Source organism: Lynx rufus, unplaced genomic scaffold, assembly GCF_022079265.1.
Source record: "Lynx rufus isolate CCGP_SWC_20201006 ecotype Redwood Valley unplaced genomic scaffold, mLynRuf1.p SCAF_9, whole genome shotgun sequence".
In the NCBI taxonomy this organism is placed as follows: domain Eukaryota; kingdom Metazoa; phylum Chordata; class Mammalia; order Carnivora; family Felidae; genus Lynx; species Lynx rufus.
The window spans coordinates 49,517,314-49,542,661 of NW_025814897.1; the positions used below are offsets into that span (position 1 = coordinate 49,517,314).

Sequence of the window (25,348 nt, forward strand, 5' to 3'; positions counted from 1 at the left end):
CTAGTTCTAGTTCCCAGGGGTATGTGTTGACTTACTTTTCCATTTTGGGGGCCTATAATTCAGTGTTGCTTCTTTCTAGGTAAGTTATCAGATCTAGCTGTTCATTAAAAATCAACTATGGTGTTTCTTTTAATTAAGATTTAATTGACATTATTTTCAGGTATAACTGTGGAGCTTCTTAAATGGTAGAGGCACCTGAATGAATGAGAATCTACTAAATGAGACCCTCCAAACAATCTGTTCTTAATATTCACTGATTCTAATGCAGTGAAATTTCAGGGCCACACACCTAAATCACTATCCAACATCCAGCCTCCTGTGTCAAAAACTAGGAACTAAATTTTCAATTCCAACTGTAAATACCTGTAATCATCTCATCAAGTATTGTCCATCTGCCACTCCAAAGCTAATTCCTTTTGTGCTGTTGATAATCTCTTTCCAACTCTGAGATTGGTCAATCATCTGTCTTCAACATGTCTCTCCAATGAACTCCTTTTAATATACATGTTAACATCTCTTTTTTGCCTCATTCTAACTACAGTTAAATCTCTAGTTAAATTTCATAAGAGTTGCTCTTACTATTGTGTTACCTCTCACACAACCCATTGCTACTGGTGTTGGCACCCATACCTAGCTGTTCTTCAGTCAATTGTTTCTCAGTCATTCCATATTTTCTTGACTTGTTTACTACCCAGTCTTTAAACTTTTGTTTTGTTTTACCATTTTACCATTACTGGTTTTATTTTTTCAGTAGGGCTTCTTTCTCACCTTCCCACCTAGGAGTCTAAATGTTTGCTCCCCAGGGACCTGTCCTTGACCTTCTTCCTTGGTATGGATACTTTTGGTACACTGGTAGGTTTGAATGTCACCTTTCTTTTGATTGTCATACCTTTAAGCCTTTGATAAAAGTTATGGTCTCCCCAAAGGAAGGTACAACAGAAAATTTTGCCTATGTTTTTGGATGCAGACCCCAGCCTTTCTTCCATGACAGTGTTCATGTATATTCCTAAGTTCAGCTATCACAAATATGTTACCTCTCAAATCCACTGGACACCTAAGTTTTCTGACTGAACCTCTCTATAATAGCATTTGACAATCTCTTGTATTCATTTGAATCTTAAAAAAAAAGAAAAACATGCAGATAGGGTCTGTTTACAATTTCTAGTGGCTCCCATGCTCCCCAGTGTAATACAACTAAGCATGACAAAGAAGACTTTATAATTTTCAAAGTTGTTTGGTTTTAACCACATAAAAAACATTTGAAAGCACGTGTTTTCAAGATTTTGTTTGCTGTTCATTCTCCATAGATATGTGGACTCCTAGTTATCCTCCAAGACTCAAATACCACCACCTTTAAGTCTTCCTTAACCAACTTTCAGGTAGTTTAGTGTACCTACTTATTTTTTTAATTGCAGAAATGAAGTAGTAATCGCAGTAAAATGAAGCAAAGCCAGATCTACATTCTTGTTCAACTGTTTTTAGTGACTCAATCTGTACACTGGGGGACACACTCTACTATGTAGTAGTATCTGTAAATACCACAGAAAATATATGTAAAAAGTTTACCAATGCCTACCACATAGCAAGTGCTCAACAAACTGACTTTCACTGTTTTGTATGCCCATCTCCAATAGATGACAGGAAAGATTAATCTTGCATCTCAGAGATCCTGCCTTATACATAGCAGGTGCCATGCTCAGGTTTTAAAGAACAGAGTGATGAACAAAGACGTAAGAAAAAGAAGCCATTCTAAAGCCATTGAAGAAATAAAAAAGATACAAACTTGAAGTTTCTTCATCATTCTATTTATTACATGTATGAATATTAACATCTCATGGTATCCATCTAATTCAGTCAAAACCAACAAAGGAAAAAGGTTAACCATGTTTCAAATGAACATTCTTACAGATCCCCCTGTAACTTAAAATAGAAATATGTTCATCTGCATTAAATTGTTTGACAAATTTGAAAAATGTCACTTAAAAAAAAAATCACCTTTAGTACTTAAATATATTTGTTAATCGCTTGATGGTATCAGTGTCCAAGTTCAATAAAAGTTGCTTCATTAGATACTTTTCAAAAATGGACATCTGGATGGTTCTCTATAGCTGGAGAGATATATATGCAAAGTCCTATTTCGGTTTAAAAAATTTTTCAAGTCTGGCTTTTCTATTTGAGAAAAGTCCTGCAGTGCTCTCTCACAACCCTCATTTGAAGGATAAAACTAACCAGAATTTGCTTCTTTAATCATGTGAAGCTACTAGAAAAAAAAATCTTTTATGTTGAGGTTGCTGTTTAATTCCATTTTCACCCAATAAAAAGTACAGAAACACTGTCTTTATTTGATGGTGTGCATAAATATTACACTCCATGGATAGCAAAAATATTTTTTATTTATAATTTACAGTTTCACAAGTGAAAATCGTACATTTTTACACATACAATTTCATTTTGTTAAATTTGCACACATCTACAGAACTTTCACACAACAAGCACCTGAAACTGTGCAGGCAGTAGGAAATGCAAATACTAAAATGTATTTATTAACCAAATGATAGCTGAAGGCCCTGCCTCAGCTAGACAATTTATATAGATATATGTCTATATATACATAAAAAATTCTTCACCTTCTAGATCCAACAGCAGCTTTTTTTTAAAAAGAAAAACATACCTTTCTCATTTTATTTAAACTGACTCGACTGTATCACTTTCTGTTTTAATTTCAGTGGGTGTTGCTATGCTTTCCTCTGTACAAGCTGGTGGGGTATCAATTCGTTCTTCCTTAACTTTGGGACTTTCACAGGGTTCCTGCAATTCATTTTTGACAATGTTCAACATAATGTTCAAAGGGTTTTCAACTGGTGTCTTGCTGGGAGATGGTGTACAATCAAATGAAGATGTCTACAAAATGAAAAGCCCTGTGAGTTCTAATTCAAGTTCAAAAGTACCACATTAGTTTTATTTATAAGACCTTTGTGTGGACAAAGAAACATACACATAACAAATAAATAATACCTGCTTCCCCATACATTATAAAAGCAGGCAAATAAATATACTGAGCGTTTAATACATCCTCAGCAGTGATCTGAGCTAAGAAAAGCAGTAACCACTGTCAGGCCAAAAGAAGTTGATTAGATATACTTCTATATTTAACCCCACAGAGATAGTAACCCCTACATATACTATGGAATTGTGACTATCGTAATTTCAAATACTCTGACCTCACAAACCATCAAATGTCCTAGAATGTCTACTCTCTTTTGATTACCTAAATGGATCTTCCAAACTGCCTTTTTAATTTTTATTTATTTTTTTAGTTTTTTTTAAGTTTATTTGTTTTGAGAGAGAATAAGCAGGGGAGGGGCAGAGATAAGAAGAGAGAATTTCCCAAGCAGACTCCGCACTGGCAGCACAGAGCCTGAAGTGGGGCTCAAACCTATGAACTGCAAGATTACCTGAGCCAAAATCAAGAGTCTAACGCTTAACTGACTGAGCCACACAGGTGCCCCTCAAACTCCCTCTTGAACCAGTTAGTGTTTATTGTTTGGTTTTAAGAAATGGTTACTCTCAAATATGAAAATTTGAACTTCTGAAGTCAAGACAGGTCTTTCAGATTTCACATTTCACATGTGATCACTTTAAAATTATTCCTATGCTATAATATGCTAAGTTTAAAAAAAAAAAGGGGCCGTAAACACTACCCATAACTCTAGAAATCTGTTCACATTATGATCATCCTCTTCAGTTTCCCTCACATTTCTCTGGGCCTACTGTTTTAGTAAAAAACATCAAGACTCAAGTGAATAGAATGCAAGGAATACAGAAATTTCAAAATCTAAATCAGATCCTATCAATCTAGCACCAATATTTAGTGAACAACCTAAATGCTACATCAAAACACAAAACAGCTCAATAAAATTAAACAATATTGCTCTGATGCAAAAAAAACCAAAAAACTGAAAATAGAATTTATTAATGTACATGAGAAAAAACAGTAATCAAAAAGAACTTACATTTTGATAATCCTCGTAACATGATGGATGATAAATCTGAAGCAAAAAGAAAAACAGTAAGTAGGTATTCACATGTGTGTTCATTTCCAATAGACTATTCTGATAGGATTGTCTTTTTTAATTTACACCAAAAAATAGCTACCTTAGAAAGGTGGCAAAAATCACTTGGTCACATATGTGGATAAAACAAAAATTTCGTCCAGTTTCTCTGTAATCTTGCTTTATACATTTAAGTAGATAACATGGTATACTTTTAAGATAGTAACAGTTTTTTTATGATGAATTATAAATTCAGAATTAAAATGATGTGGTTTAGGTAAAAAGAAGATTGACTAGATTCAGATCTACTCTGGGTTTATCGTTAACTAATTCTGCAACTTCTTATATAAAATGAGTATAGAACCAATTGCTAAAATAACTTCCAACTCAAACACTCTATACCTTTTTTATAAGAATCAAAAAACAAAAATTTTTCTTTCCAACTGGTGAGCTAGCCCCTACAAAAAAAATCTAATCTTAACACTTATAAAGAATTGAAAATTACCTTTCCATCTACTCTAATAGCATTTTTTAAATGCCATTCCTCCTCTTCTTCATCCCAGTATTGTTCAAATTGTTCTTGACAGATTTCACAACTCTAAAATAGAATCATAAAAATGAAATTTACAGAACACATTCAATCAACTTAGGTAAAAACATATAAACATTTTATTAAGTGGAAGAAAACTTAAGTGTTATCTGGAAGTTCAATATATAAATACAAAATAAGTTCTAAGGATTTTGCATTCTTCCATGCAAAAATAGTTAACATTTATTTTGCTGTTGTTGGTCACTGATAAGGAAGTCAGGGATGACCAGAGGTAGAAAATTTAATATTCTTTTCTTACCTCAACTGCTCCAGCTGGTCCAGCAGGTACACTTTGGAACTCCTTTTCTTTTGCAGCCTCCTGAGTTTTGAGCACAACTTCTTCATGCACCTTTTCAAAAAACTGGCTCTTTGCACGTTCTTCCAAATCAGCTATTTCCTCAAATTCTATCCAGTCCTTAAAAGGAGTTGATTTAAAAGGAATATTTTCATTTGTTTCTAAACTTTTACTGCTTATCTTCAATATAATAGCATTGAAAGATAAGGGTACATTTACCTATAATATGCTTTAATATTATTTAAAATTATACTTTCTCTGTGAACCCCACAACTTAGAGACAATACAAAGCAACTACTGAACAGTTAAGTTCTTAATGTTCATTTTCCATTACCTCTAGAGTTACAACTACTAATTTAAACAAGATAAATTTCACATAAAATTTTTGACAAAAAAAATAATGTCATAGGAAATTGGAATTTTACAGCTAGTAGAAACTTACGTCCTACTCTTATCTCAACAAAAAGCAAATACATACTCTTCAAATTTATTTTAAAAACGTTTTATATTCTAGGGATCAAATTCTATTTAGAAAATTGATGAGATAGCTCCCAGCAATTATTTAACACTTTTTAGAATGATAAGATTTAAGGGTTAAAAGATGGTTTAGAGGTATACTGATTACTTACTGTTAAACTGTAGTACCAACGTCTATGAGTGACTTTTCTGCTAACATCTTTTTCAGTTCTGTTTTGCCGATAATGCCAGTCCAAGTGGTCTGCATATACATCTGTCTGTGATGTTGTAAACCTCATTCCACAAGAGTAACACTGAATACCAGTGTACAGTCGATTTATAACGCTATCATAACGTCTATTTTGAAAAACAAAGAAATCATCTTTAGTTCTGATAATGTGGAAAAATGGCCAAAAGCTGGCTGAAACAATACCTAAGATCAATATTGTTCTCTAATATCATGTCACTGACCCTCTTTAAATTAACTTTGGTGAATTTTAGAACATGGAGTCTATCCTCTTATTGATAGGCCTGGCCCACTTATTTCCTTTCTAGCTAAAAATGGAATGATCATCTGCTAACTAATAAGCCAATAGCTGGCCTGCTCTTAGATTAGTGTCAACATCAAGGTGGACATGGCAGATGGGTATGGCAGAATAAATGGATTTCACCTCTTCAGATCTTTGGAGTTCTGAATGACTCAACTACCCCACCCTCATCTAAAGAATGGTGAAAGTAGTACAAAAGAAATAATAGTATACATAACTAAAAAGAAAAATTAGACTCATGGTAAACTGAGGTCACCATCAGTTCTTACAATTCTGAGCTTCCTATTTGGAAAGAAATAGGTATACAGACCAACTAACTGAATAAATAGGGCAGTTATGAACTGTTAATACTAAATAATGATTTAATAAAAATGGTTTTATAACTATATGGGGAAGAGTTGGTAGGACAGTAAAAGAGCTGGCTAAATCTTCATTTTCAGGAAATCAAAAGATAGTCTAAATGTGATAAATCAAGAAATCAAGAAAAATATGTATCTTTTAAGAAATAGAGAAATGCAAGGAACCATAACTAACAGTTAAAAATGGTTTAAAAAAAGCGTCTGGGTGGGGGTATTGGATGGTTCAGTTAAGCATCTGACTCTTGATATTGGCTCAGGTCATCTCAGGGTTCGTTGAGAGCGAGACCCGCATCCAGCTCTGCGCTGACAGGGTAGAGCCTGCTTGGGATTCTCTCTCTGCCACTCCCCACTCACACTCCCTCTCTCTTTCAAAATAAATAAATAAACTTAAAAACAATTATTTTTAATGCTTCTGGGTAAAGAGTAAAGCGAGGAAAAAGGGATACTATCTTTTATTATAAGCCTTTATTAGAAGACTTTCATTATAAAGCTTTAATTCCATGAATTACAGTTAAAAAAAATTGAGTTTTAAAAGGTGTAATCCATTAGGTGTCTATATTTTTATGAAGTATTCATAAGGATATAATAAGTCCATAAAGCACCTTTAACTTTTTTTATAGGAGTAATACACACAAATAAAATATTAGGAAAAAATATGCACCAAATGTTAAAAGAGTGGTTATCAGTAAAGTTGGAATTGTAGGTTAAATTTATTTTCTTGATTTAACTGAATTTTCTAATTTTCTTTTTTTTTCCTTAAATTTTTTTAAGTAGGCTCCATGCCCAACATGGGGCTTAAACTCACAACCCTGAGATCAAGAGTCACATGCTCTACAGAGCATGTAGGAATTTTCTAACTTCCTACAATGAATATGCATTACTTATGAAATGAAAATAGATTTTTTTTAAGTTCTTAAATACTAGACTATAAAAATCTCATTTTCCTATCTTCAAAAGCACAAGAATATCAAATACAGAAAAAATGATTAAGAGAAATGGAGATAAAAGGAATACATGATGATTAATACCTATTATTGTAACTCCTTATATTTCCTATACCAAATACAGATATTAAAAAATTGAAATTTGGGGATGGTCTCTTGGCCTAAATACTTGTGCAGCAGACATATTTTAAAACGAAATTTAAAAACATAAAGGCTTCTTGAAGTTTATGTTATGTATATTTCACTACATTAAAGAAAAAGAAAACATGCTTCCTAAATTTTATAAACACTTGAAAGAGGGGTAAAATGAATAGCACTAATAATAACATCCACTGTTTAATTAAAGTCATTGTCCCATTTATCTTGGAAAATTAGAAAGAAAATTAGATTACATACTGTTTCAGTTCTTCAATTGTAAAATTGGTAAGATCTGGAACATCTTGATCTTCATTTTGATCTTCCTCCTCTTCAGGGGCAGGCTGAGCAGCAACTTCATTTACTTCTTCAATTGAAAAAAAAACAAACTTCTCAATACCGTTCTCTAAGCATTCATTATAGAGGAATACTAAAGTGTCATAAACATACAGAGAACCCCATCTTGTCTATTCACTGTATTTACTGACCAAGGAAACAAATACAATTCTTTGTTTTGATAACTGAAATTAAGTCTGATTTCTTAAAAGTCAATTTTCATGAAATTTTATTTCATCAATATTCAAATTATTTTTAAAAACTAAATCAATATAAAATAACTAGTAAAAAGTCTGCACATGGCATTTGCACGAACGTTAAATGAAACAATGCCCACTATAAAGTTACTAGTACCATCTTAGAAAATTTTTAAAGTATTTCATTATAAGCCAATTATATTTCATTTCCAGAAAAAAATTAAAAATGCAAAATTTTAATGACTTTTATCATAACTTATAACATTATAGCAAATCATACATACACCTTTAAAACTTAATAAAGTTTTGTGTACATGCAGTATAGAAAAACCATACTCACGTGTTGTAGCTGAATCAGGCTGGGACAATTTGAGAATTCCTGTTTTTAGCAGTTTTGAAAATAATTCATTTACATCCACCTGACTGAGATGATTATCAGGATATGCCTTTGGAAGGGCTCCTTTAAAAAAATAGCACTCTTAAAATGAAAGTAGAACTCAAAGATGTAAATCATACTATGCATTTTTCAAAGTTTTCTTCAAGATGCCCTATCAATAATAAATTTGGGGAATGCATGGGTGGCTCAGTCAGTTAAGCGTCTGACTTCAGCTCAGGTCCGGTCAGTGAGTTTGAGTCCCATGTAAGGCTCTGTGCTGACAGCTCAGAGCCTGGAGCCTGCTTCAGATTCTGTGTCTCCCTTTCTCCCTGCCCCTCCCCCACTCATGCTCGCTCACGCGGCGCATGTGCACGCTCTCTTTCTCTCTCTCTCAAAAATACACCGTTGTACACTGTGGGCTAATTAATATTTGTTGAAATGTCTGAATACATGAATGAATAAATTAACCTCAACAGTCAATTACAACACCATTTCACACCCTAGTTTAACATTTACATTTCACTGGGATTAGCTATTTATGTTTCAGAGTTGTAACCAGCTATTCACAAGCCTGTGAGCAGCTGAGTTGAGTGATCAAGGGCATGAACTATGGAAACAGACTCCTGGCATTCTAACTGGAAATCCCATTTTCTAGTTGTGTGACATAACCAAGTTGCATATCTGTGCCTCAGTTTTATAGGTAAAGAAGAGTCATCCTAGAACAATACCTAGCATACAGCAAATGATCAATATGTTTAAATATTTACTACTAGGAGGTGTTTTTACTTTCATTTTCAAGAAGAAACCTTAAGAGAAGCTGAATATAGAACACTGGATGCTTTTCACACCTCTTTAGTAGGAGTGAGCAGAACCTGAAGTAAGGCATACTTAACATCTCACTCAATTCCTCCAACCTACAGGAAAAAGATGTGATTTCCTCTGTGACATTGCTATGCCCTGTGTGTATACACATGCACCCCAAGGTTGTAAAAACAAAAAGAAAATTTGCAGTTTTTGCACACTATCTCGTGCTACTCACCCCAACATAACAAATCCTCTACTCAACAAAAAAAACAGAGTTCTAAAAAGAATACGTTAATACAGTACATGTTATGAAGCACTTTTGCATATACTACCTTATTTGACTCTTAAAAAACAAACTTCCCAAGCAAATACTGACTTTATTGTCTGTCAAGAGGAAGCAACTGAATCCCTGAGAGGATATTTGCTTATACCCTGCCTACCTATAAAGTAGTAAAGTATAGCTTCTAACACTGGTCTTCTGACTTTAGATCCCAGTTCTTTCTTCCCTTTTCAATACGGTGACAACAAAAAAACATTTAAAAAATATTAATTTACCCTAACTGTCAATCTAGGAACTAAAAACACAAGTGTTTTTCAAATTAATTACATGAAATACTTGTGATGACACAATTTAAGAACTAAAGCATAAACTAGAACTTGACTGACTAGGCTTTCCCTAGTTACTTCAGAAGTTTTGGAAAACTCCCTAAATTTGTAAACTAAATAGTGCCACGCTACAGCATGTTTCTGAAAGTGCCTATTTTAATGATTAAAAAAATAAAGCAAGTACCACTACAATTTGGTTGGGCTAGTTCTCAATACACTAAAGCTTTGCAGTTATTTTATAAAATACCATAATTTATATACTTCCCATTGTTTTCAAATTAAACTTAAAATTCACTTTTTTTTTTTCCGTTTATTTTGAGGAGAGAGAGAGAGAAAGAAAGAGCGAGAGAACAAGCAGGAGAGGGGCAGAGGGAGATGGAGAGGTAGAGAATCCCAAGCAGGCTCTGCAGCATGGAGCCTGATGGAGTGCTCAAACTCATGACCTGAGCCAAAATCAAGAGTCAGATGCTTAACTAAGACACCCAGGCACCCCAAAACTAAAAATCGCTTTTAAAGCTCTCATACCCAATACAGTTACTGTATCCATAACAATACTGTTATGCCTCATCTCACAGTAACAAAAGAGCTTCTCAGGGGACCTGGCTAGGGACTCAGGTTTTTCTACTTTTTTGTTTTTTTTAAGAAGGCTCTACACCCAACCCAGGGCTTGAACTCACAACCCCAAGATCAAGGGTCACATGCTCTACCAACTAAACCAGCCAGGCACCCTATTTCTACTTTTTTAACATGTTGTGTACAATTATTATTTGAGTGCCCATAAAGACATATGAATGAATCAACTTTATAAAGCAGAGTCCCTAGTATTCACTTCGTGTTTGCTGGATCATCACATATACACAAAACAAAAACTCAAAATATCAAATAACTGAGATTTCTGAGGTTTGTCATTTATTTCATTTTACCTCAACACAAACATCACCCTTTACTCCACCCTCCACAGGTTTCTTTCTTTTTTATGGTCTACAAAACCCTGGCTGACCATGTCTAGCTATAAACAGGATCCAAGTGAATACACATAAACAGTGGAAACAAACTCAAAAAGGGAACACAAATTTCTAGCCAGATTAAATTTCTCTAAACTGCATATCCCCTCTCAAAATTGTCATTTCCTAAAACTGACAAAAATAGCTACTCAACAAAACAGTATTTGTTTTTTGAAAAAACGCTAAGTTCAGAAAGTACATACCTGAAGGATTCTGAACAAATGCTCCAGGATTTTGTGGATGAACTGGTAAAAATTGTTGTCCTTGGCCAAATGCTACTGGCTGAGCAACACCAGTAAGAACCTTTAAGAGAAACCTTGGTTTTAAAAAAGAACGTCCTTTCTGTATTTTAACTAAAACTTTAACATTCTGATCATATAAAAATACCGACAGATATCATAAGGTCTGGTTTCTACAATAAAAATGGATAAGTGTAACTTAACTGGATCACTTCATTTCTAGACTTTCTACAAAAATGAAACAATACTCCCTTACCTGTTTCATGGGTTATAAGATACATGAGAAGTTTAAGATACCATGCAAACATAAGATAGCCAACAGTCTGTGTGACCTTACACAAATCACTTTACCTTGCTGATCCTTTCCCTTATTTTACAAATAGAACTGATATCTAGAGATATGACCTGTACACAATCGTAATGGCTAGCTGTCAGCAAAGCTGAGGCCAGAACTGCTGACCAGACTCCTTCCCACAGATATGAAAAGCCTGCTTTAATCAGCAATCTCTTAACTCTTTTTTGATCATCCTGCTTGAACATGATACTTTGGGTTGCAAAGTAGACTGTAAAAGACAAACAACTACTGTACAGACTGCTTGCTATCAATAATGTTTATAACACATTTTAAAATCTTTTTGTTTTACATTTTCTTCCATGAGACATTACTACTATAAAATGAATCTGTCCTAGTAAGAAAATGTCAGTGCCTAGAAAAAAAGTGAATTTAGCCCAGGAGAATTTCAGCAGGCAAGCAAAGTAGTCATTAATCACACAATGTAAGCACACTGCTTTATAATTATTTCAATATGCATTTTAAAATATATGCAGAACAAAAGCAAAAGAATACCAACAGATGATTGTGCAAGTTGAGGTGATGCACTGAATGTATTTGGGAGACATGTCACAAGTTTCCTGTGTTTACATTAATATCACACAACTGTATTCAACTGGAATCACTGGAAAGGTGGTGAAAAGTAGGAAGAAAAGAAAAAGAAAGGCTGTAAAAGCATGAGCAGTTTGATTTTATTTAACTCAGGTTAAGGAAGTTCTTAAAAGTCTAAAAATCCAGCTCCCTATAACTTTAAGGGACTCCACAGTTCTACAATGTAGCACGAGTCTATGAAACAAACTCACAATTGTGTAATACTCTACTACCTTTGAAACCAAAAAGGAAAAAACATAATGGGGAGGCTATGCATGTGTAAGGGGTAATATGGGAAATCTCTGTATTTCACAGCTCAACTTTGCTGTGAACCTAAAACTATTCTAAAACAATAAAGTCCATTAAAAAACAAACACTGTGTGTGTGTGTGTGTGTGTGTGTGTGTGTGTGTGTGTGTGTGATAGAGACAGAGACAGAGACAGAGACAGAGACAGAGACAGAGAGATTTCTACAGATCCTGGGAGAGCTAAAATCACTTTTGGATTTAAATTGCAAATTTAAGGCTCAAGACTCTCATCCCACTTGCCTAGCATGTGGACTTTTGGAGTACCTTACAAACTGTCAATCTACAGAATAAATTATCTCCTAAAAATCTTCAAACCCTAGAAACATTAAAATGGTCCACATCTGCAAAGAACATCATTTTAGAGTAACTACAACAGACTTACCTGTTGAGACGCCTGAATATTTCCTACTGTTATTGGAGCAGGTAAATTGCCAAAGTTTCCAAATTGGGAACTCTGGAGATTCTTTTCATCAAAATAGTGTCCAGAAGCTCTGTTAAGGGGATTCGAGAAACTCTGGTTTCCAGGGCCATGTGGTCCATTAAAATTTGGTCCTTGAGGTGAATCAAACATTTGTTCATGTCTTTGGAACTGTAGTCCTTGGGATGGGGCATTAAAAGCATTGCCAGGTGGATCATTATATGGACCAGACTGATTGAAAGATACTGATTCAAGCCTTTGTGAAGGATGATTGTCAAATCGTGTGCTTTGAAGACCAAGAGGAATATCAAACCTTGATGCTTGCTGGTGTTGTGGGCCATCAAATCTTTGAGGTACACCATCAAATCTTGGTTGAACCTGCTGTCCAGGTGGTCCATCAAATCTCTGTGGGCCTGGCTGACCAGTTCTTTCAAATCTAGGACCTGGCTGCCCATGTAATCCATCAAATCTTGGCAAGAGTGATGGCTGACCTGGCTGCCCATCAAACCTTAAAGCATGACAACCTTCAAATCTTGGACCACCTTGACCTAGAGGCCCTTCAATTCTCAGGCCACCTCCTGGTACAGAAGGACCCTCAAACCTCATTCCACCTCCTTGTTGGACTAACGGTCCTTCAAACCTGATCCCAACCCCTGGCTGACCATGTGGACCCTCAAACCTAAGGTTCCCACCAAGTTGATTATGTTGTCCTTCAAACCTCAAACCAGCTACTGACTGACCATGGGGACCCTCAAACCTCATTCCAACTCCCTGCTGTAGCAAAGGGCCCTCAAATCTGATCCCACCTGCTGGCTGACCATGAGGTCCATCAAACCTAATTGCAGCCCCTGATGGACCATGACCCCCTTCAAATCTAAGTCCACCTACAGGCTGACCTCGGGGATTATCAAATCTAAGTCCACCCACAGGCTGACCATGAGGTCCCTCAAACCGTAGACCACCCACAGGTTGACCCCGATGTCCCTCAAACCTGAGACCACCCACAGGCTGGCCCCCTGGTCCCTCAAATCGCAAACCACCTGCAGATCCCTCAAACCTCAGACCAGGTGAACCTTCAAACCGAAAACCACCTCCTCCTGCCTGACCAATCGGCCCCTCAAACCGCAGAGGCGTCCCTACTGGTCCTGGAGGACCTTCAAATCTCAAAGGACACCCACCTCCTAGCTGACCTTGTGGTCCTTCAAATCTCAAAGGGCCACCTCCCCCCATTTGTCCTGGTGACCCATCAAACCGAAGAGAACCTGGTGTAGGAGGTCCATCAATTCTAGGGCTTAATTTATTAGGTCCTTCAAAAATCATCTTGGTTGGGCCATCTCTTGTTACTGATGGCCTACTAGGTCCATCAAATAATGGTCTGTCTTCAGCTAAAGCTGTAAGTCGCTGATTTGTATCGAGGCCGGCAAATCTTGATGCTGGGCTATCTACAAATGGTTTATCTGAATCTTCATATCTAGGTCGCTTAAGTGGAAAACGATCATTGAATGGTGACCTCTGCTCTTCTCGTACACCTTTTAAAAAGAAAAAGATGTTATTTTCCCTGAATCTGAATTTTTATTAAATTATCTTAAATCTTTTTATTTTCATGTAAATGTTTAGCCAAAAATATCCAAAACTATCTCACTTTATTAGAGGGGAAGGAAAAGACAGCATATCAAGCAGCAAGAAAGAGGATGCCCTCTACAGTCAGACACACCTGGGTTTAAAAAAAAAAAAAAAAAAAATCCCCATTTTGTCAACTAATTATTTGACTTTGAGAGCAAGTTATTTAACCTCTCTGGTCTTGCTTCCTATCTGTAAAATGGGATAAAATATATTTAATTGGGTTATTGTGAGGATTAAATCAGATTACATATATAAAGAACCTAAGTCAAGTACCTAACACATAGGGTGGCCTTAAGTATTAGCTCCCTTCCCTTCCCTTTGAGGGGAAAAAAAATGAAACAAAATAAACAAAAGGTAGTCTGAATAGTCACAGAAATCCATCCCCACTTAGCTTGTTCATTTTCCCTTCACTGCTGATTCAATAGGCATAATCTGATTTAACTTTTTCTACCTTTAGCAGAGACTTGCTCGTCATGTCTTCTCCGGCCCTCATGGGGTGAAAGATTCTCAGCATAAGTACGACTCCCAGATATAGGAGAAAGACGTCTTGCTCTTTCACTAAATTGTTCTTTTCTGTCAAACTGTGCTCCACTATTCCTACTTGCATGTTTACTTTTGGATGGCTCACATTCTATTCCAGACAACAAGGCATCGGTCAAAGGGTAGTCAAAAATATCAGGATCTAAGAGATCAAGTCTTGGAAATGAATGCTGAACCTGTGTCCTTTTCAGTTTTGCTTTATGTTCATAGTAGGTTAATTCAGCATCAGATAAGAGAGGTTTCTTTTTTAATCCACCTTTATTTTCTTCTGTAGGACTATCCCGTACATTGCATCTATGTTTACCTTCTTGATACTGAAATAGCTGTCGAATTTGATGCACAACAACAAGGAACTCATCCTGTGTAATTTCACCAGATGCTAAACGTTCACTCGTCTGTGTAGGGGTGATAAAAGGAAATCAAATATTTTAAGGATAAAAAGCACTTACAAAAAAACTTAGACAAAAGAGAATAATGACTACATGTGGTCATAGTAACTACCTTTTGAAGTAATTCTCTTTTGCTTGCAAGAGTTAACTCTTTAGGAATCTGAAGATTGGCATCTACACTTAATCGATGCTGCTGCTTTGGGGTTCGAGGTGACAAGATTCCTTTAGTGCTTGACCAGCTCTCCCTATGCCTTAGATGAGGAGATTTACTATGTTCATCACCCTGTTGTAAGCTGAAACCACAAAAACATGTTACTTCATGAAAATTTTTTCAATTACTCAGGACCATATTCCAAAGGATCTGGTAAAAATGAATACATGTAACTACAAAAGTTAACTAAATGATTAAGAACACAAGGTCTGAAGTCAGGAAAATCAGACATAAATTCTACTTCTTGCATGTCCTAGACGTGCAGCTTTAGGTAGACTAGTTAACCTTTCTAAACTTGTTTCCTTATCTGTAAAATAGGAATACTAATGGTATTTCACCCAGTTACTGAAAAATAAAAGGAAAAATAAAGCACTAATTACAGCATCCAATAAATATTACCCAATTTTAAAATTAAGACTGTCTTTAAAACATACGTTATTTTACTTAATTAAAAACGTTAACATCCTACCTTTTATTTTCTTCCCAACCAGATTTCCATCTTTTGGTAGACTTGGAACTTTGCCAATTTTCTATATTCTCCTTTGGTTCAGTGCCGGATTTTGTAGAATGCTGATTCGCAGCTTCTTGTGGTCGTTCCTCTTCAGTCTTTTTTATTCGCCTCGGATCTCGAATATCTTGTTTATTACTCCTTTTAGCATTTCGCTCTTCCCTGGAAGGTAGCGTAAACTCTTCCATATGTGATTGCTTGACTCCTGATTGGCGAATCTTTCCAGCTTTGGGTGTGGAACTTGGAGACATACTCCTCTGCCTTCGTTTGGGTGACCGCCTATCTCTTCTCTTTGGAGAATGTATAATTGGTGATCGCGACTTGGGTGATCGTGATCTTGACCGCTTTCTAGTACTTGATCTCCCTGGTTTTGTCCCTTGTTTTTCTGATTCTTCCGTTATTGTATCCTGCTTTTGTACGATGCCATTGATGATTTTATTTCGACTTCCAACGAGTCGGTGTTCAGATGATTTCATGTGCTCATCTTTGTCCTTTTTTTCTGCAGTTTTTCTCTTGTCTTTTACATCATCATCTTTGCTATCAGTCTTATCCTGAAGATGTTTTTTTAACCTAGGATCTCTCTTGCTCATATCCGACACCCTTGCACTTTCAGATTCTTGATTTTTCAAGTCTTTTGTGTGGGATAATTTGTTTTTCAAAGGTGATGGTGATTTAGATTTAGATTTAGATTTAGAATCTAATTGGTCAAGTTCTTTCTTGGTTATTTTTTCACCTGATTTGCTCTTCTCTTGCTTGGATGAATTTAGTTTTTCAGAGGGTACAGTTTTACTTGTCTTAATATCAGATTGGTTCAATGTGTTCATTAGGAATTCTTTCCTGTGACTCTGATCTTTTCCATGCGAAGAATGTTGACTCATCCTATTAAGACGGGGATCCCGATTAGTTCCTTTCAAATCCTGAATTTGTAAGGATGGACCTGGACGGCTTTTCTCTGGTTGCACAGGAACTTGATGGGGAGGTTTAACAGCCAAAGGGGGAATTTGTGGAACATGTAATTTGGATGGTGCAGATCCAGGACCTAAGTTGGATGTCTCCTGCTGAACGCTAAGAGAAACTGCCTGAAATACAAAATAAACGTTTATGTTAATACATAAAACATGCAGATTATCTGTCAGGAAAACAAAAAATAAAGAATGTAATGTTTTTTCAATAAATCCATTCAATACTACAGTTACACTGTATACTTCTAGTGTTTAAGTGGAGATTAAAATGAAGAGAGAAAGTTCATGTACTTATGGGGCTTGTTATTTCTTACTAGTCCTTTACTTTGGGGTTTTTGTAATGTAATCTTTAAGAGAACGAAAAAAACATCCTCCCTCTTCCTAATTATGCAGGATTCTGAGCCAGACTGCTACTAAGAAATTACCAAATAAATCACTGCACCCTAGGTGCACAAGAATCAGAGTCATTCCAGCTAAATTTTAGGTCATAAAATTTAGTTCCTCCTAATGTCACTGATAATGAACTTGATAAAATCTTGCCTTCCTGCACTTCCTCACTCTCAAATTCAAGTGCTAAGTAAAATAACTTAGTAAAAGGTCATTCATGCATGGAAGTAGGTAATCTTCCTGGCCTCCTTAATTTTGTGATGGCTTTTCTTTCATAGGCTTTAGGAACTGGATTTCTACTCCTGAAACCTAAGCTCATAAAACATTAAAGACTACGCAAAAACATTCACAACAACACACCTAACCATCTTGGGACAGGTCTTAAGTCCACTTGATATAATGTTAATTAAACTAAGGTGTTATCTTAAAAGATAGCAATTTAACAGAAAAAAGTACTTGAAAGAAACTAGTGTATAGTTTATACTCAAGTGAGTTTTATAATAAGGAAATAAAAATTTGGTGTAATAAAGGTACCATAATTTACAAAATAAATGTGGAAAAAGAATACACTCACTAATAAAAATAACATGCTAATACAATTCAAATACAAAATAATTACTTCTCTATCTGAAGACAGGTTTAAAATATTTAAAATGCCAAAGCTCCTCTACTTACCAGTTGTGCCTTAGCTTGCTCTAGCTCAAGCTCCAGCTTTTTCTGCTGAAGTTCTAACAACTGTTTTTGTTTTGCCAGTAACTGCTGCCTTATTAGTTGTTCTTGAGTAAGATTCTTCTGTATATCAGGAACAATTGGAGGAGTGGAGATGCTAGGGGAACTGACCACTGTGCCAGGTGTTGAAGGCTCTTCGGGCTATAAGAGAAAATAATGTGTTAAAAATATATATTTCACGGCTAAAAAGGAAGCTAAGGAGGAACTAAAAATTATCAGCTGACCTCTTAATAAATATTATCCATAATCATAAATGGCTTGTCATGTTTAAAGCACACAAAAAATCTTCCAAAAATTTAAAAACCGAAATAAGGATATTATGTAACACCTCAACAAGAAGAATGTACTTTAAATGCACTGTGAACCTGAGTGAAAAAAAAGTTTTTTTGTAACGAGACTAATTTAGCACGGGGTATTCTTGAGATTTCAAACAAGAAATTTTAGGTAAATCGAAAGCTGATAAAGTATTATATACCATTCATATTAAAACTTACCGATTTATTTAAAAATTTAGGATTCACATGGATGCTAGATGTATTCACATTGGGGGGCAGAGGTTTAATAGGCCAAGCAGGATCTAACGAATTGACTCTGACATCCAGGGCATAAAGTTTCTTCAAAGGGAATATTTCATCCCATGTGGAACGTAATTTAAATAAACTTTTTCTAGTATTTTCATCCACCTAGAACAACAGAACAATTCTATGGCTTGTTAAGTTACTATAGAATGTTTTAATTATTAAGAATTAAAGCTATATAAATCTCTGTTCTCAATACAGCAAACATACTACTCATTCATAAATATGTACAACAGTAATAACTTATTAAAGGTATATTTGGTTTGAAAATGTAAAGTTAAATAAGAAACTTCTCCTTCAAAAAAATTCAGAAAAATTAAAGTCATTGTCCCCTGGCCTTTATGAAAGCAAACAACTAAGCAATTCTATTTTTAACAGTACAAAATGTTTCCAAATTTTAGGGCTTGATATAGTATTCCTTATGTTACTCTTACTCTGGACAAAAGTATAAAACAACTAGGAATTAGTTGAACCTGTAAGACAAATCTGTCTCCCTAACCAATCTTCTGCAATACAATATGGTTGGCACCTATGAACAAGTTATTTGTGGTATGGAAGGCACCATAAAAATTGAAATTCACAGGTATCTTACCCACTGTTGAGCTTCAGTGTTACCTAACTATGACAGGAATAACAATAACAATGATATTCAGAAACTAGTTAGCAGAGACACCTAGTACTTGGGAAAACTGAATTAGAATTTTAACTTTAGGATAATAAAGCCTGGCCTATATTCAAGTCTTTAGAGAATTATATTATAGTCATTTTCATCAACTGCAGGGTCAAAGCCCTGTTAGATTCAGTAATATTCTACCAAACACCCAACTAAATTTGAACATAATGAAACTGAAACCAAGAAGCTGGTTTAGCTCCCCAACTCCTGTAATGCAAAGTTGGCTTCTTAGACTACAGCTTCAGGTAAGCAGTATTTAGCCAAGGTCTACAATACACTATTCATCAACAAGCCCCTTAATACAATTTGAAACCCAGCTTTCCAAATTTCTTCTGCATGTACTTACTAGCAGTATTTTTTTCTAAGAACTGAGAAGAAAAAAATTACTCAAGTAGCAACTACTTGAGTAAAACAAACAAGTAACAAACAAGTAAAATCTGTTCTAACAAACAAGTAAAATCTGGTATGTCTTTCAAAATAATTCCAATTCTCCAAGTCTGACAACTGTAAGATTTCTCCAAACACAACAGGTTCAGCTAATAAAAGGTAAGAACTACCATTTTTTTTATGTTAGGTAACAAGATTTAAAACTAAATTACTTATGTCCTTTTGCTAAGTGTGAAAGATCAAGTCTGACAGGAAGAGAATGGATTACTCCAGCAAATCCCTTGTCTTCCTCAGCCTAATACTGTATTAAACAAACTACCAGATACAATGTTATGGAAGGAAGAAGTTGCAATCTCTGGGTATAGAAACTAACAAGCCTTTCTTCTAAACACTAAGAGGGGATAAAAAGTATTTCCAAAATAACTTAAAGCAATTAACTGGTCCACCATTCACACATACCTATTACATTCACAGAAAACACACTTGAACAAAGTAACAGGAAACATTTCCGGGGGCGGGGGAGGGGGGGATCACAAAAGTTTCAGGCACCAATCACAGGCTGGGACACACAGGAAGATTATGCTTTTCCAGATAGGAAGAGTCAACATCCTAACACCAAAAACTGCAACAATGAAATTTGAAGTATTCTTGATAGCTTCAGATATTTTTGCCCATATTCTAGTGATGGAACAGACCTTCAATCAAATGAACTCAATTAAAAACAAAACAAATTCTAAAAGCAAACCCTATCTATTCTTGAATGGATAATGGAAAAGCCCTAGAATCTGCTTTAAAGATCTAACATAAAACACTAACTTTAGCATGGTACTTGATAAATATCCAAGAGAATAAAACATTTCACCACCCAAGAAAACCCAACACAAACACAAGTATTTATTTAATCAGGAACACATTCTTTAAAAATTCAAATGTTTCTAAATGCATATATACCTTTTCAAACACACAAATAAATGTTGCAACTAGATTTTTAGTAAAGGCAGTGAGATACTCTCTTCCAACGTTTTTCACGATAGAATCCATAAGGTACATAACAGGAAGCTTCTCTGAGGAAGGAGCCTGAAGTGATAAAAAGAAACTGAGAAGTTTAGTATAATGAATTGTCACCAAAGAATTACTTTAAAAGTGAGTTTTCAAACATACAATACAGATTTCTATTCTTGTTGACGCTAAATACTTTCGAATTAATATTAACCTTTATGAAACTTAAATGTTCAATCAAGGTGTCATCTCTTACAATGATCTTTAGTTGAGCATATAAAATTAGCTCAGAAATACCAGAAAGACAAACCGTAATCTTTAGCACATTCATTTAACACTCGATGTAATTTCAGGTTCATTCGGTAAAAAGACCTGTGTTTTAAGTGAGCAAAAAGGGGAAAGGGTATTTTCTGTAACCCAAGTGTAAGCTTTGTGACTCCCATTAACTTAGAATAGTGTGCCTAGACTCAACGAAGTAAAGTTTCCAGACTTCTGGCAGAAACCCTAATTTTCATAGGCATATTTTATATGTTAGACTCTATGACGCTTTTGTTACCTGTAAAATCATTAGGATTACTTTTCTATAATCCAATGAACAAAGAAATTAAGTACACTTCACATATGAAGTTAATGGCAAAAAACACTCTGAAACTTGCACAAGGACATGCAGGAAGGTGCAAGTTGTTACTGATACAAGAAAAACTGGATGGAGCAGCTGCTGAGTCATGTAAATCAGGTTGAACTTGACTCTGGAAACCAGGATTTGTCCTGAAGATTTTCTTCACAGCATGGACTCTCCGTCGAAATATTTTTCCTCTGACATGCACAAACCAGTGTTTCTAAATTTGTGCAAAGCCAGTGTGGTGATGCTGATACAGGTGGCCCTTTCCAAAGCAAAGAAATTTGCCCCCAGTTCAACTGCAATGCCTAACCCACCACTGGCTTTTAGAATGTACAGCAAGTTTCCAGAAAGCATCAGCAGGTTCACAGACTTGAGGAGCATTAAGACACACCATAAAAAGTGTTAACTCCGACTCCACAGGAGCACCCATGATTTAAAGACAAAATAAAAAAAAAATTATCCCCATTTACCCATCCCATGTGTATCGGAATCTTAACCCTGAACAACACTTACCCATAGCTATCTGTAGCTAGGGTAGGCTCACAGTTCTGCAGTACACAACGCCATCATATTTCACAAAACCAATTGCCCATACAAGTGTGTGGAAGTGCTCTTGCTTCTGATAACACCTTTACAACCAAAGTTGGCCAAGGAAACCTTTGAGTAACTTTGTATGAAAAATTTCTTTTAGGGTCCTAATAAAAGGGTTCACAAGGCCACTGCATGTGGGTATACTAGTAAGTACCAACATGTCCAATGCTTTATTGCTGTGTCTTTATCTTACCATGTCATGTTTTATACCATTTTAGTCATTGTTGTACTTATGAAGACAGGCTCTCTTTAAAACCAAAATCTGTTCAGTAGGCTAATTTTTTTATTGTACAAGTGAATCCTGTATGTAATATTTTTTCACTACTACTGCCTCATGGGAAGAGTCAAATTAGGTGTGAATCCTTTAGTAATGCCGAGACGCTAGAGAATAAGGACACAAACATTCACCTCCAGAAACACAAAACCAAGCCAGTTTGCTACCAAATGACAGAAAATCCCTCCCCTCACCCTCAACCCCAACCCTGATTATTTCCCCAGTGACTTTTACATCTTTTCCTCAACCTGGCTTTCCAAAAATAACCAGGAAACGTGTGCCAAAAAAATTTCAGCTTTTATCAGCAAATAGTCCATCTATTTTCACCACTCTGTGTCGCCATACACAAATACAAATTTTAATGTGGTCACTATCGTCAGCATTTAGTTTTCACTTCTCGAAGGTCTTCTGGATCCATTAAAAACCAGCAAGGAAACTGTTGAGTGACAACCTGAACTGCTAAATATTAGACTCTGTGGAATATTAGTAATCCCCAAACTACTAGGTAATTAGATTTTAAAAATCAATGTTATTTAAAAAAAAAAAAAGAAAGAAAGAAAGAAACGCAAGTGTTTTGTTTTTTAAAAAAGGCATTCAATGTCAAGGTAAGCCTTCAACAAGGCAAAAACTAAGTTTTCACGTCCAACATGTTTGTGATATCAATAAAAAGGATGTTGCGTATGAGGAATGCTTCCTTTTTAAGTCTCATACTTTAAAAAAAGAACAATAGCTGTTTCACAGACATTCACAGGAAAAGGTGAATGAAGACTTGTATTTTAGCTGTCAGACTGAGCATGACAAACTTGTTGGGCCCTTAAAAACAAAACAAAACATCTTTACTTTTTTGTCCTCTTTAAATTAAGGTATGAAAGGACCACCTGAAACCGTGTATCTTGTGAACAGATTTACCCAAAAGAGTGGATGGAACCTAAAGAATGAACCCAAGTCACTTAAAGACTTTTGTTTAAAACACACAACCACGTAGATAAAAATAAGTCTTGGAAACAGATTCTACACCTTACAAAGGTAAATAAAAAAGACAAATACATATTTTATATGTTTTATTCACAAATTTTATAATACCAGTCACACATTTCAAAACCATTTATTAAGAGTCAGACCACTCAGTTGTACACTAGACAGAAACCGCCTCTAAACAATATATTGGTGGTTGTTGTTAAAGTGGCCTTTTAAAAGGGGTTCACTCTGCTAAAAGGAGGCTCATCCTGTTAATTTCAATCACTAACAACTAGAAAAAACTGAACCATAGTACAAGCTTGAAAAATAACTTAAAACGTAATACTGGGAAGCTATTAAAACTCATTATGATAACGAAGTTTAACAGTAACTTAAATGACATCGCTCCCACATGAATCCACAGAAGAGGAGGACTACAGGGAAATATAGGGTGGCAGAGGACCACTTCTGTCAAGGGGTGAAGAAAAGCACGTCTTCACTATCAGGGAAGGGAGGAAAAAAAGAGAAAAGGAAGAGGAGGAGGGACTGAACTTTTCAAAAAAAAACTGCAAGTACTTGTTACCCACTGGGCCAGTTCTCCACCTACAGGTTGGATAAGATCTCCTCCCCCCACCCGAACCCCGCCCGAACCCCCAATTTCCCGTATTTTGGGGCAAATTAGACCCTCCGATAGGAGAATAAAAGTTCGATCTGGCCGCCCCCACCCCAAAACGGGGCTGACGGGTGTGAGCAGCTGCCTGGCTGGCAGGGAATGGATTCTCCTCTCTTCCCTTTCGCATCATGTGCTTTTCAGGCGCCATGTTGGGCTCCTAACAGGCGGCTGCTCCACTCGGGGCCAATTCCCTACTCCCACCCACCAACAGCTCGCTCCCAGGTCCCCCTTCACCTCCTTCCAACCCACAGAGCACAATTACCCAAAAGGGTAAGGGGGTGGGGGCGGGGAATGGGAGAACCACCACTCCCCACCTTCCCGGGGGTTAAAATGGTTTTAACTCTTACTTCCCCACACCACAAACTGCCTTTTAAGTACCCCCCTCCCCAAAGGGCTCTATTCAAAACGTGTGTGTCGGGATATACAATGCGGTGGCCTAAATAGGGAGTTGGTAAGCGGAAGTGGGACTCCACCCTTTATCCTCCCCACTCCCTCCCCCCCAAGAGAGGCCCACGCTCGAAGCCTGGGCCAGAGACCGAGCCTGAGTTGGAGGTGGAGGGTTGGAGAGGAGGAACACTGTCCCCCTTTGGATGGAAGCGAGACCTGGGATGAGGCTGACACTAAAATCAGGGAGTATTAGAAGAATAGGAGGCTGCGGGGTGTATAAAAACCTTGGCGGTTTGGGCCTCGATGAGAGAGACGATCTCCTTGGCGAAGGGCAGGTTCTCCTCGGCTAGAATGGTCAGCATATTGATGTGCGGTTTGCTATTGAAGGTCAGGTCTTCGAGTGATGATTGATAATCCCGACAGGCGTCCTCCCGGGCCCCCGCAGTACCGGCCTCGGCCGGCGTCTGCTCTGACATTGCGCCGCGGCCCCCCTCCGAGGTCCGCCGCAGCTGAAGCTGAAGCCGCTCTCGATACCCCGCCTCCCTTCCGACTCCTCTTCCTCTCCCCGGGTCTCTCGCGGCTCCGGCTTCACCACATGCTGACCGCGGAGGGGGGTTAGGGGACGACACAGGGGGAACCTCGGGTATGAAACGCCGCCGTCTCAAGGGTGATCTCCGTCCACTTCCAGCCGCCACAGAAGCTTCTTTCTCCACAGACACAAAATGGCGGCGGCAGTGGCGGCTCCAGCTCCGAAAATGTCTGTGTTCCCAACCGCTGCGTCGTGCGAAATGAGCAAGGGGAGGGGAAATGTGCGGTAAAAGGGCGGGGCCGTTGAGAAAACCAGGGGTGATTGGTTCATCCAGTAACGTCACAAGCCCCGCCTTCGGCCCTTCCGCAGGGCGTCCTGGCACCGCCTTCTTCTCCCGGCCCTACCCGGGCTTTCGCAACACCTACTGTTCAGAGGTGCGGTGAAAAAGACGGCCCCTCTCATTGGCTGATTCATAAGGGACTGTTCGGTCATTTGTTACCATAACAACCCATTCAGGGAGGCCAATAGGCTTGGGGGAGCCTGTTCCCGAGGCCCAACCCAACCAGTTTAAGGAGAAAGCTCAGCCGTTCCCTCCCCTCGTCCCTCCCTCCGCAATCCCCTAGCCACTGAGCGGTTCCGTCAATCATCCTCCCTCCCGCCTGGCCTGGCGGCCGCGGCCAGGAGGTGGGGGCTGAAGGGAGCGAAGGCTTTCGGCCCGCCACACCCCACCTCGCCGCTGGCG

At 37.1% G+C, this 25,348-nt stretch overlaps 1 protein-coding gene across 4 annotated transcripts; it reads right to left on the bottom strand.

Moving 5' to 3' along the window:
* Positions 1-1,789: 1,789 nt before the first annotated feature.
* PCF11 (PCF11 cleavage and polyadenylation factor subunit) lies at positions 1,790-24,850 on the bottom strand. 4 transcript variants are annotated; one of them, XM_047072556.1, is made up of 16 exons: positions 24,362-24,850; positions 20,526-20,651; positions 18,431-18,619; positions 17,883-18,077; positions 15,820-16,937; positions 15,252-15,432; positions 15,055-15,145; positions 12,552-14,116; positions 10,905-11,004; positions 8,252-8,371; positions 7,640-7,742; positions 5,566-5,749; positions 4,901-5,056; positions 4,558-4,650; positions 4,014-4,049; positions 1,790-2,901 (listed from the first exon to the last, which is right to left on the bottom strand). In XM_047072556.1, exons 1-16 carry the CDS (start codon positions 24,551-24,553, stop codon positions 2,686-2,688), a joined length of 4,665 nt encoding a protein of 1,554 aa, XP_046928512.1. In that variant the 5' UTR covers positions 24,554-24,850; the 3' UTR covers positions 1,790-2,685. The 4 variants fall into 4 exon arrangements, with proteins under 4 accessions (XP_046928512.1, XP_046928511.1, XP_046928510.1 ...); XM_047072555.1 differs by having other exon boundaries at positions 7,640-7,745; XM_047072554.1 differs by having other exon boundaries at positions 14,662-15,145.
* Between the last annotated feature and the right edge of the window lie 498 nt (positions 24,851-25,348).

Excerpts from the sequence above, each read along its gene's own strand:
- PCF11 (XM_047072553.1), bottom strand. The coding sequence starts at position 24,553 with ATGTCAGAGCAGACGCCGGCCGAGGCCGGTACTGCGGGGGCCCGGGAG. Across the intron at positions 18,620-20,525 it reads TTATTTGTGTGTTTGAAAAG|GTGGATGAAAATACTAGAAA; the intron begins GTATATATGCAT and ends CTGTTGTTCTAG. Across the intron at positions 18,078-18,430 it reads CTAAATTTTTAAATAAATCG|CCCGAAGAGCCTTCAACACC; the intron begins GTAAGTTTTAAT and ends TTTCTCTTATAG.